Below are 12,292 nucleotides of genomic sequence, written 5' to 3'. Positions count from 1 at the left end.
TTCCGTAGATTTTTTGGAGAAAAATTTTCCTAAAGGTGTTTTTTTTTTTTCCAAGAAAAATGTTCATGTTTGATTCATTGGGTGGGTTGCCCATGAATGAAAAAAATACTAATTTCAAATACCATTGGTTTGAAATTAAATATGGCAGCAGACAGTACTAATGATTATTAATTTTATTCTTTAGATAATACATTTTACATAAAATAGCTTAGAAAAGCATAAAACTAAAATAGGTAATACAAACATATAATTAAAAGCATAAATAAAATTTTATGTCCCCTTTGTTCCAGCTTATACCAATACCAAAGCCCATATAAGTTTTCACGAAACTGCACGTTTTAAAGCACTGATGATAAATTTTACGACAGACGTAAAGTTATAGTTTTTTTTTTAGTTTTTGCTACAAAACAATTTAAAATTGAATAACTAAAAAGTAGTTCTTTAAAAACTTACTTTTGCACTCGCATGCAAATTAAGATTTCTAAACAGCATTGAAAAATACTTTTATTGAAAAATTCTTAATTTCATGAGAGTTATGTTGTGTGTGATTGCCTGTTATTTTACTTAGCCTCGCATTTTTGAGTTACTTATTCTGGATGGCGGGAAATCTATTTAGCTCTTCGTGGTATACTCTAAAAACTCCATATCGCCGGAAAAGAGCATGATGAATTTTTCCGCAACAATGGGGTTCTCATTTGGTATTCTGAATTCTGATTAATTTTATTTAATGAATAGATTTATTTCACTCTAAAAACATGTTCTAAGTCAACCTTTTCCACACAATCACCGCTCCCATCTCTCTCGATATTCTTTGTTGGTAACCTAGGAGTAAAACGATATTCCAATAAAAGTACTGGTAGCTTCTTAATAATTCATTCTTGCTTAACAAATCGAGCTTTTATTTATTATCGAAATTAAAAACTCTAAGCAATAATATTTTCCTTTAAGTCTTATATAGTTTTAGTTGGCTGGGAGTATTATAATTGTTTTAAAAGTAATTGGTTACTTGTAAAAAGTGTTTATATTGAGTTACCTAACTATTATGATGATGTACCTAACTGAACAAGCTTTTTATTGCAGTACTTCTTTAAAGCAAATAGATAATTCCAAAAAATGTGTAAGAAGGTTAATAAATATAAAGCATGCAAGTAGAAAGAAAAATATTTGAGGTAGGTATATATATATTTATATATATATATATATATATATATATATATATATATATATATATATATATATATATATATATATATATATATATATGTATTTGCTGATATTAAATTTTTTTAAGTTGTTAATAGTTTTAAATTTTATATTGTAAATAGATTTGTATATGAAGCAATATATATGTTAGTGTCTTCACAGTGTGTAATATACAGATTTTTACATTTTGGTGGTACAAAGCATCAAACAAGCAACTGGTCTTCTTCTAAAATTAGTTTTCTGAAAACTTTGAAGAGTTTTTCTAATAAATGTTATATTGATTGATTTCTTTGTAGTTAGTGTTAAGAATAAACATTTTATAAACTTTTAATTTGTTATTTTCTTTATTTACATAATTAGGTACTTTGATTGAGGCTTTTTGAATTTGAATTTTTGTCTCACTATACCTGGCATATCTCTTAAAAACCAAAGAAATGGTGAACAATTTTGATATAACAATGTTAAACCAGACCTAATTAAAATGATAAAACATTGTTATATCATTTTAACTAGGTCTGTTTTTTGAAAAATATAAAAAGGTACATATATTAGAGTACATTACTTCGAATGTGGTTCATGGAATGACACTTTTTTTATAAATTAGCTAGAATTGATTAGTAACTTTATTTTCTTCTTAAATTCCTTAATTTTGCTAATAGATAGATTGTAAATAACATTATTTTTACAGGTAGATACTATCATTTGCCGGAGACAACATTGGGGAAAAGTTCAGTATTTAGTAACTTGGAAAGGTTTTGACTACTCTTCAGCTACTTGGGAGCCTGTTGAAAATCTTGTTTCTTGTGCAGACTTGATTGCTCAGTTTCAAAGGCAGACAAGTCCAATCCCAGGTATTCAAATTTTGTTAGTAGAACTCTGTTAACAGTTTGTTTATTAAAACTCTTTTAATAAAGAAGTTTACCTATTGTTTTTCTGAATATTAGATTATAAAGTTGATATTGCAAAACTTTGGATAATAAATTGGTAAAGTTAAAGACAAAATTTTGTTTAAATGAATTTAAAGATATTGTTTTTGATGGTTTAGGAGCAAATCCTTTTGTTTTGGAGCACTCTGGAAAGACAAAGAAAGTTCATGTAAAAATGCTTTTAACTCGAAAGGGTGGCAACAAACGGACAAAATCAATGGCTGCACTCGATGAATATATTGACACTACAAACCAACCCCAAACTATAAATGGTTCAGAACCATTAACATTTCATAAAAAACATACAATTACAGAAAGTGAAAAACTATTACGAGATACTTTAGTGCATGAATCAAAAACAATGGAGCGTAAGAAAAATCTGAATAAATTAAATGACCTTATAAGTAATTATGATATGAACTTGTCACAAAGCAATGGATTAATAAAAACTGTTCAAAAGCGCAGTCTAAATAGAAACAGTGCAGCTCATAGTATTTATGACAAAAGTTTAGTGTTGAGTTCTGTGCAGAATGGTTATCTCCAAATTACTTTAAACAATGTGGATAGAAATAATTTACTTACATTAAAAGTGAGCTGCTTTTTTGTTTAAGTATCTGGTTTAAATGGTTGAAGAATCTTTTAGATTGTGTTTAGATTCTGTCTTTAGAATCTTGAACATTGTTTTTTGAGCCTAAATTTTAATCACAATTTATCTGTGTTTTAGTAATTGAAATGTTTTTTTTTTTTTTGTTTAGATGATGGCTACTATTTGTGAATGTTTTAACAGAGCTCGCAAAAATCCTGATATAAAAGCTGTTCTTATATGTAACAATGGTGATTTCTTTTGTTCTGGTGTTGATTATGCAGATTTGGTGAATTCCCCAGATGATAAAGAATATAAATCTTTGGCATCCAAACTTGTTGTTGCCTTAAAGTAAGAAAACTGTTAAAATTTTATCTTACAATGAACTTAAAGATACACTGAATATTTCAGAAATCTCTAAGAAACTTTTTTTAAGTTTTCATACAAACAATAAAAAAATGATTCAGAATTCAAAAATTTGTATATTTAAAATGTTTTAGGAGTCTTTTGGCTGACTTGTTGTTGTTTCCAAAGCCTGTTGTTTGTGCAGTTAATGGTCCAGCTCTGGAGCTTGGAGTAGCAATTGTTGTAGCTTCAGACTTTGCTTATGGTACTTCTAAGGTATGCACAGAGTATCGTGCTTAAATCAGTATGTATTGAATTCTCATTTTAAAAATGCATTTTGTTTTTAATTTTTTATTGAATAAAAATCCATCAAAGTTCTATAAATATGACAGAATTTATTGGTAATTCACTGATAAAGTAGTTGTATTGTCACTGTTGGATAACAAAGTTGATCAAGAGGAAAAAATGCAAAAGTAGTAATGAGTTTAAACAAAGAAAGTATTTTAAATATTTGGGAAATGATACTTGAAGAAACTTGCAGCTTATAAATATACTTATACATATAAGGATATTTGCATATCCCATAGTAACATTAGTGAAAACAAAAAAGTAGAGCTCATAAACTTGTTGGTCTTGGGTTGCCCCAACACTCTTGAAATATCACCAATTTTATGCAATTTTGTAATTTTCTGACATTTTATATACAACTAAGCAATGTTTAATTTAGTTACTTAAAATACTTGTACTACACAGTACACAAGTACACACTACACATGCAAATAAAATGTTAAAGTCTGTATTGTGTTTTGTTGTCAAACATTTTCTTTTTCTTTCTGGATTCAATTCCAGAAAGGAATCCGTCTCGTTGTTCAGTGCAAACTACTGCCATCGCCTCAGTCACTAGATGAATATGTTGCTCAGTGGCTTGGGTGTGGCAGGGAAATTGTGGCAGACTCCTAACAAGCTGGTTGTTCCTGTTCTTAACGCAGTCTTGTAGCTCTGCTTCAGCCAGATGTTTTGTCATCGGAGGTTGGCAGCGGTTTTCATTGTTCCAGTTTACCAGGTCAATGTAATCTCTGGCATTGAAGTTTAAACTTGGAACTCGAAATTGTTGCAGTGCTTCTGATGTGTTCTCCATCTGTGCAACAAGTATCCGTCTGCAGCCCAGCTCTCTGATGTGGTCTCTTTCATCAGCTAGTTTCTGGCAATTTGAGTTACGGTTTCATGTATCTGGAAAACTTTACTAGTCTCCACATATGTCATGATCCTTCTGTGCATGCCGACCTGACTTTAATGTGGAACCATAGCGGTGCATACACATTCATGACATGTGTGACAAGTTCCACAAGATTTTCGGAAGGAATAGCTGTCGCTACATATAACCAAAGCAGCCTGTTAGCGGTAGTCAACCATCTTGATTGTACCACTAACCCGGGCTTTTGCAGCGCAAGATCTTCAAGACATTGCCCAGTCTCTACTGCTTTACACATGTTGAACAAATATTTTTGATCTGTGCTCAAGTCAGCACAATCCACAAGAGGACAGTTGTCAAATTTTATAGCCACAAATGGTACAACAGGCAATTCTTCACATGTCGGCAGTAAACTTCAAATGGGTCCAGAAAACAATTTTGGACCACTCCTAACTCCATCAAGATGATTAATCAGATGCCTCAGCGGTAATTCATTTGCATGCAATAAGCAGACAAACCACTGAAGCGGTCTACCAAGGCGCTTTTCCAGCAAACAGATCACACCTCGGTGTGTGCTGGTATTGACATTAGTGCCATCGCACCCAATAGCCATTAGATCCTCTGTTTTGACTTTATTCTCCTTTAGAAAGTCCCAGATACCTGTAGTTATGCTCTCGGCTCCTCCACTTGAAGGTGTAATGTGGCCTAGGTACTCTGAATTTGGCTCGTGAACTAGACACACATGTTCTTCTACAATAATCCGTCCATGGTTTTTGTTACCTTTTCTAGTTTGCACTCTGGTCTTATCTTTGCGGCCATCGAAATAGAGTCCATTCAGTTTTTGCTGGAATGCCTGGGTTTGTAATCGCTTTCTGACTTTTCACCGTTCTCTGCCAAGTTTATTCTTATCTATTACCATTGATGTGTCCCCCTTGTGTATAAGACCCACATCTTGCAATGTTGTACTGACAATAGCTGCTGCACAATGACCTGGAACTTTATATCTGTTGCACATCTTAGCTACATTTGGTAGTTCTAGTCGCATTTGTTTCTTGCGCTGCTTGTTATCAATATCCAATATTTTACTGTCAGTAGTGTCAGTGGTAACGCTGAAATCTGTATCCATTGCATCCATTCTTGAGTCGTCCTCATCAGACGTTTTCGAAACATTTACATTGTCAACTTGTTCATCAATTTTGATACATTTGCAATGTTTTTCCATGAAATCATCATCTCGTCTTTAGTGTTTTTGTCATAACACGAGTTTCTTTGTAGTTTTTACATCAATGCTGCCGATCATCATTTTTCATTGATTTCGTTGGTCCATCAAGAAGCTTCTCTCTGCAGGCGGCACCTTATGCTCAAGTCTGCATCTGCAACTTGGAAAATCAATATATTTGCAGATTGCATTATCAAATAGTTGCAGATCTGTTTTGGTAGCAAATCTTTTAAGTCGCTCGGTGTATGCCGGATCACATTGTCTAGATTTATATGGTTTTAGCAAGTTTCTGTAATTGCTGATGAGCATTCTGATTTTCTCTACAATTCTCTTGTGTGATACTACCCGGATTGGCACTTTGATCCATATATGCTCGATATGTTGCGCTGTTCTTTCTGCGACTGTGGAAACTGCAGGATCCGGAGCACTGTCTGTCACTTTCATCTCTTGTCGTATCTGCAAAAAGGTTCTCATTGTATCCGACTTTATTGGCAGCTGGGTCTCTTTGGCTCTGAATAGATAACCGAAAACCAGACAGCATTGGGACTTTCTTGTCAGCTTCTTTGATGCGCTGCGGGGTGTAGTATTGCACTTTTCCGTTTCCTGAAAACATAAATAACACAAACTCAGTTATTGCTGAGAAGCCGCCGATGCATGTAAACCTAAACCTTAACCCCAACTTTAACTTTAACCCTAACTCTTCTCAAGTTAGCATGATTTGCTAAGTTCTGTCACGTAATAATGATAGGGTTACGGTTATGTAATAATGCAATAATGTAATAAATATAGTCGTACTGCTTACCTTAGCATTAGTCAGATTCTTTGGTTTGCTACTGGGTGTCATAATAACTTCTGACATTCTTTGTTTTGCTGAAAAGTACATTAAGTTAATTGTATAGTATTTACTTTATTTTTGTTATGAATGAGTGATAATTGAGAAAGCATAGAATATTTACAACAGTCTGTTGCATTACCTAACTATCTGACTTTTCACTGCCCTTAATTATAATTATGGTTGCTTTTGGTAGTACTTCATTGGAAGCTATACCATTTTAAAACCAATAACTAACAAGGCATGGAGCAACTATTGCATGCCCTGCCGTTTCCTAGTTTTCAAGACACATATATAGAAGCAAGCCATAATTGACTTGGTTGCTTTGGCATCCTGTGCTTTTTGAAGAAAAATTAAATCCTGCATAGTTTCAGTAAAATTGGATGTTGCTAAATGTAAAGTATGATTAGAGTAGGAATGGTTTTTTGGATATGCAGTATTTTTGATTTTTTTTTTTTTGTTGTTATTTTTTTACTTGAATTACATTGATATTACATCACATCCTGTTAATAATAGTTACAAATAATTTAATAAAACCTCCATGTAAAATATTAAACACTGAATAAAAGTGAACCAAAATACTTGGAAGAATTTAACTGGTAAGTGATGTATTTTGATTGTAAGTTGTTGTTGTTTGATACTATTGCATGGATATGAATTTCTAAAAGACCTGTTTACATGTAAAATAATTATTTGCAATGCTTTTGGTGCTTAATGTTTCTCATAAATATTTGCTAAACCTCGAAGTATGCAGAATTATTGAACAAAAATGAACGAAAGACCAGGCATAATTTTTACTGGTATGAAGCATGCTTTAAATGTGAATTCAAATAAAGATCCTTATTACATGTGAGTAATTACAGTAACTAATTTTTTAAAATACTATTTTAAAGAATGAAATCAATTCAAACTTAAAGTACAGCAGCCATATGGCTTGTCAGCCCTTCTTCAGGGACACTAACCTTTGTGGAATGAGATTGCTAACAACACACCATGCAATATCATTATTTAATTCACACAAAATTTTGAAGCACACAGTAAGATAGCAGGAGGCATTCTGTCAGGAAGGTGAATGATATGTGATATGTGGCTTAAATTCCTACAACAATTTAAAGAAAAGCAATTAAAAAAATTGAAAAACTTTTTAAAACTTATAGTAAACTGAAGACTTCAAAGAGTACTACTGACACTCAAACAGCAAATGAAAATACATTTCAGGCAGATATCAACAAGCTGTTAGATATTTCACATGGAAATGCTGTCATTTGTTGAATTGGAAAGTTGCTTTTTTTTGGAGCTCCAACAATCCACCAGAAAGAGCTACATGTTATGAAATTGCAGAATCCAGGACCAGATGAGCCACCAAAGCGCATTCAGCTGAAGCCCACTGAGATGACTAATATTGACAATGATACTTATAATGAGCTTACTAACAAGCTCTTGATAGTAATTGGCTCTGCATAATGGGAACAGAATGGTGAGTTCCTGAAAGCCAATCAGTGTGTTCAGAGTCTCCAGATTGTGAATGACATTGCCAAACAATGGATCAAATTGATTTAAAATTTTATTGGTGTATGAATTTTTATTTATGATACAACTTAAAGCAAAAATTGTTTCTGTTTATCACTTATAGTAATATAATAGATATAAATTCCCAGATTTAAAGAAGTTTGTGCTTTTGCAGGCATTTAGAGAGTATTCAAAGGCCTGGTTTAATATTCAGTTTTAGCAAACAATGAAATTCTAGCACTATTTGCAATGATTTCTGGCAATAGTTTGTCAATGTATTTACACTAACTAGGTTATTGTAATTGAAAATTATGTTCTTTGATGCCTAGCTTTGAGTTGTTTTATTCTGTTTAATTTATGTGATGAAATAATACTTCTGTGTGATGCTTTAGTGCATTCTGATAACTTTATTTGCCTTATTTATTAACTGCAGTTTTTGTATGAATAAAATGATTAATAACCATAATTTCAAAAATTAGATATCAGTAAATCAAGCTAAAATTTTTATAATTATACATAACTAATGATGTTACCAAACAAAAATGGCATAAAATAAATTAAGAAATTTCTTTTTGAGGACCAACCTAAGTGACATTTCAATATAAATGGGTAGTCCATTTATATTGAAATGTCACTTAGGTTGGTCCTCAAAAAGAAATTTGTAGTCCATAGTTCTTTTGTGGTAGGTAATATAAATCAATCAAGATTTAACTTATCTACCATAAAAGAAGTATCTCTCATTGATAAAGTAACATGCATTAATATAGATGCAATAATAGAGAATAAAATATTTTCTTCAGCATTTCATTTTCTTTTTTGCTTGTAAAGCATCTTAATGTTTTATTTTGTTTTTCAGGTTGTTTTATAGGAAGAGTATTTATTATGCACACCTTTACAGAACTAAAATCAACTCAACAAACATATGACTAAATTAAACCATACATTTTAAGAAAGCTGGTACATATGAAATCTTTTTCAATAGTTTTTAGTCTTGTCATAAGGTAAAGATATGATATTTTACAGTTGTAAGAATTCAAACAGGTTTTTAAAAACCCATCACCACCATCTATTCTTATCGGAATGCGGATTTAACTTGTATTAACATTTTTGTTTTCACAAATGTACTCAAGAAAATCTGCAATGCTTGTGCAATAGACAAATAATCTTTGTACAAGTGAATTCTAAAAGTTGATTTTTTGTAATTAACTGATTTTTCTGAAAAACACTTTTTACAAATGGGATCACCATACTTGACCATACTGAGAGTTAGTACTTGCAGATCCAACCAATTTATGAACTATTGGAATCTAGGTGATACTAGTTTTCTTAAATTGTAGAGATGAGGCCATTTTTTTGTTGACTTGATGTTAGGTCTGTTTGGGGTGTGTATGTGTATGCATATATTTTTCTTTATTTTTAGGCAAGCTTCGATTTAGTATATAGCAAGTTAGGACTTTCACCAGTTGGTTATCTTTCCAAGTTACTTCCTAAAGCTGTTGGTAACGCAATGGTATGTTTTTATTTTTTTAACCTAACAGTGTTAAATATCTACTTGTATGTTAATCACAATCTTTTAGTCGTTCAATATGAAGAATTGATGGCTTGAACATGTCATGGCCTGGGGTTTTTTTTAAAAAAAAAAACAGGAGTTTTTGATGAGGTCAAAATTGTACTTTGTGATAGTATACATTTATAAAGAAGTGTGTAATAAAATACATAATCATGTGCTTGATATATGGTTATAAGTTAAAAAGATTTAACTTTTATTTAAAACACCATCAACTGCTTGAAAGTAAGAGGGGGGGGGGGGACTGAAAGGCCAGTGCAATGGCTATACCTTCACATAGTAATTATATATTGCTTAAGGTTTCATTCCATATTTTATTTGATGTTTTAGGTAATTATAGTGTGTTCGGCTTTTACATTATAGGATTTTATTATACTTAAACTATTATATTATTAAATTTACATTGTTATATTTATGTTATTGTATTTATATTGATATATTTATAGGCATTATCAATGTTGTATACAAGTAAAAGATACAACGCTGTAGCTGTCTACGATCGAGGATTATTATCAGAAATTTTTGGTGTAAACTCTTTTCAAGAAGATATAAGCAAGTGTATGGCTAATATAGTAGTCATTCCAATACAGGTTCTTTCTTTTAATTTTTTTTTTTTTTTAAGTTGCGCTATGATTTTAAATTATAAGTGTCATAAATGTGTAGTAAGTAAAGAAACGTTGCTAAATAAAAAAGAGGATTTAAAATTCTCCTTATATTTTAGAAAATAAGTTAACATGACTTCGTTTCTTTAAAAAATAGTGAAAATTGTTATAAATTATGTATTATATTTCTCCGCAGGCGCTCATCACTACTAAAAAGTTACTCAATCAGTTCGAACTTTCGGTTATCGAAGAAATCTGCAACGAAGAGTTAAACTGCTATCACACTCTTCTTTTATCAAAAGAATGCAAAGCGAAACTCAAAGAAGAATGGCCTAGTCTTGTGAGTCTCTGCAATCGAGATTTATGATTTCAACCATTAAAGTTAGTTGTGTCTACGTGTTCCTTAGTTTTCCTATCATAATTGATGCATGTTTTTCCATGGCGTATTGTAATTTGATGTCCGGATCTCAAGTAATAAACAATGAAGTTTTAAAGTAAAATTGAGGCACGGTTAATTACAAGGAATTTTAAACGTGATAGTGTCGAATTCACAAACAAATGGTTTTGATTTTATAGTGACTTTGATCGAGGTGATCGAGGTGAAATTGGTCTCGAGAAACTCTTCTCAATATTTATTAGAGCACTCAGTCCGAATAATAGACTCACTGAACTCGTTAAGATTCTGGCTGTCATTTTGTCAACAGAAGTTTCACGAAGTTTTTTTATACTTGCTTTCATATTCGAAATTTGTGTAATTTGTCGTTGAAAGAGTTGGTGAAAAATATTCTATTATTTTAGTTCTTGTTTTGTGCTTAAGGGTTTTAAATAAGGATTTTTGTAGTTTGAGAAAGCTGTACAAAAGTGGCAAGACTAGTTAAATGTACATTAGGTCAAGGCACTTGCCCCTAGAATTTCGGAGAACATCCTTTTTTTATTAAGCTTTTTCTTCTCATGTGGTAATCTGACAGAGTTTATAATAAAATAATTTCTTGCGCAATATTTTCCTGGGAAAATATTTTATACCACCGCTCAAAATTTCGATCGATTGATCGCTATCTTTAAATAGGTGAAAATTAAAATCCCATCCAAATATAGGATCAACTTGATCCAGCCATCCATGCCCAAAATTCAAAATTTGATCTCTGGTAAATACTTTGAGATTGAAATTGATATCATTCAAAAATTGAAGGAAAGAGCGCCACGTTTATTTAAATCAGTCGTTAAAACAAGATGAGGTTTTTTTGAAGAAGAGAGCATTTAAATCATAGCGTATTTAATTTCAAATATTCTTTTCACACAAATCGAATGTTTATTCGTATGAATACATTAAGTTAAATATCTTTGTGGGCCTAATAATTTTGAGCAGTAATATTCAAGAAAGATTAGTTCTTAAAGGAATTTTTTATAAGGAGAAATTAAAAAAGGTATCCTTTGGAAATCTACGTGCAAGCCCACGTGTCTAGCAGTCAATGTGCCCTGAAATAGAAATTAAGCGTGATGGGAACTTTTTTCTGTGATTTTTATTTACATAAATATCGGTGAAGGAAAGCTTAAAAATGCATGGTCTTGCACACAAAAATAAAGGTGTATTTACTCGATTTAAAATAAGAAGACCGTGCACATCGATTTCGGCACAAACAGTACAATTTATAAGGTATAGGGATCTCCAAATAGTCATTCAATACCACTTTATGCTATTAGTAAGATCTGACCAATTAGTGTCAGAGAGTTGTTTAACTACTAATGGATTATCAAACGCTTATCTTGAGAAAGTTCCAAAGAAAAGTGGATGCTTAAAAGAAAATAGAGATAAAAGAAGTTATTGGCGTTCAGGCTACCTATTGACCGACTGAGGGAATGAGTAACATGGTATATTCCGTCAAAGGGTTCAGGTATATAATACAAATCTGAATAACCATTATTTGCCACTCATATTGTTTCCATTATCGGATGTTTCACTCGTGCGTTTTTATGAAGGTCAACAGAGCTAACTTCTCACTGACTTCGTTTCAAGGTATACAAGTCTTTTAACAGGATCTGACAACAATACGTAACAGAAAATGCAAGTTGTCAACGTGTAATAAATTGCGTGTAGCCATCATTCATAAAGTAATAATTTGCCACAGTTAGCTCTTCGTTTGTTTTTTTATAGGCTGATTTCAATAAGATAAGTAAATTATTTGAATATGGATTTAGACACATCTGATGTGATGTACTTGACCATGATTTGAATCAGTGTTAAAGTGTTCTGCATTTGCCTGTTAAAGGATCTAATCTAATCAGTTTAGCAACCAAACAAATCACTAGAATTTTA

The 12,292-nt window shown here is 31.7% G+C and overlaps 1 protein-coding gene across 1 annotated transcript; it reads left to right on the top strand.

The window, feature by feature from the left end:
* Positions 1-653: 653 nt before the first annotated feature.
* LOC145194195 (chromodomain Y-like protein 2) lies at positions 654-10,775 on the top strand. Its single transcript, XM_090068956.1, has 8 exons — positions 654-1,173; positions 1,896-2,054; positions 2,249-2,718; positions 2,885-3,063; positions 3,213-3,333; positions 9,230-9,319; positions 9,823-9,966; positions 10,175-10,775. The coding sequence occupies exons 1-8, from the start codon at positions 1,143-1,145 to the stop codon at positions 10,343-10,345; spliced, it is 1,365 nt and encodes a 454-aa protein (XP_089925082.1). The 5' UTR covers positions 654-1,142; the 3' UTR covers positions 10,346-10,775.
* Positions 10,776-12,292: the final 1,517 nt, after the last annotated feature.

The sequence above is a fragment of the Hydra viridissima genome, unplaced genomic scaffold, assembly GCF_058129835.1.
Source record: "Hydra viridissima isolate aposymbiotic clone 2 unplaced genomic scaffold, HvirCarnegie_v1 scaffold_12, whole genome shotgun sequence".
NCBI classification, from domain to species: Eukaryota; Metazoa; Cnidaria; class Hydrozoa; order Anthoathecata; family Hydridae; genus Hydra; species Hydra viridissima.
Note: the sequence above shows the minus strand (reverse complement) of the source record. Positions and strands in the feature narration are given on the sequence as shown.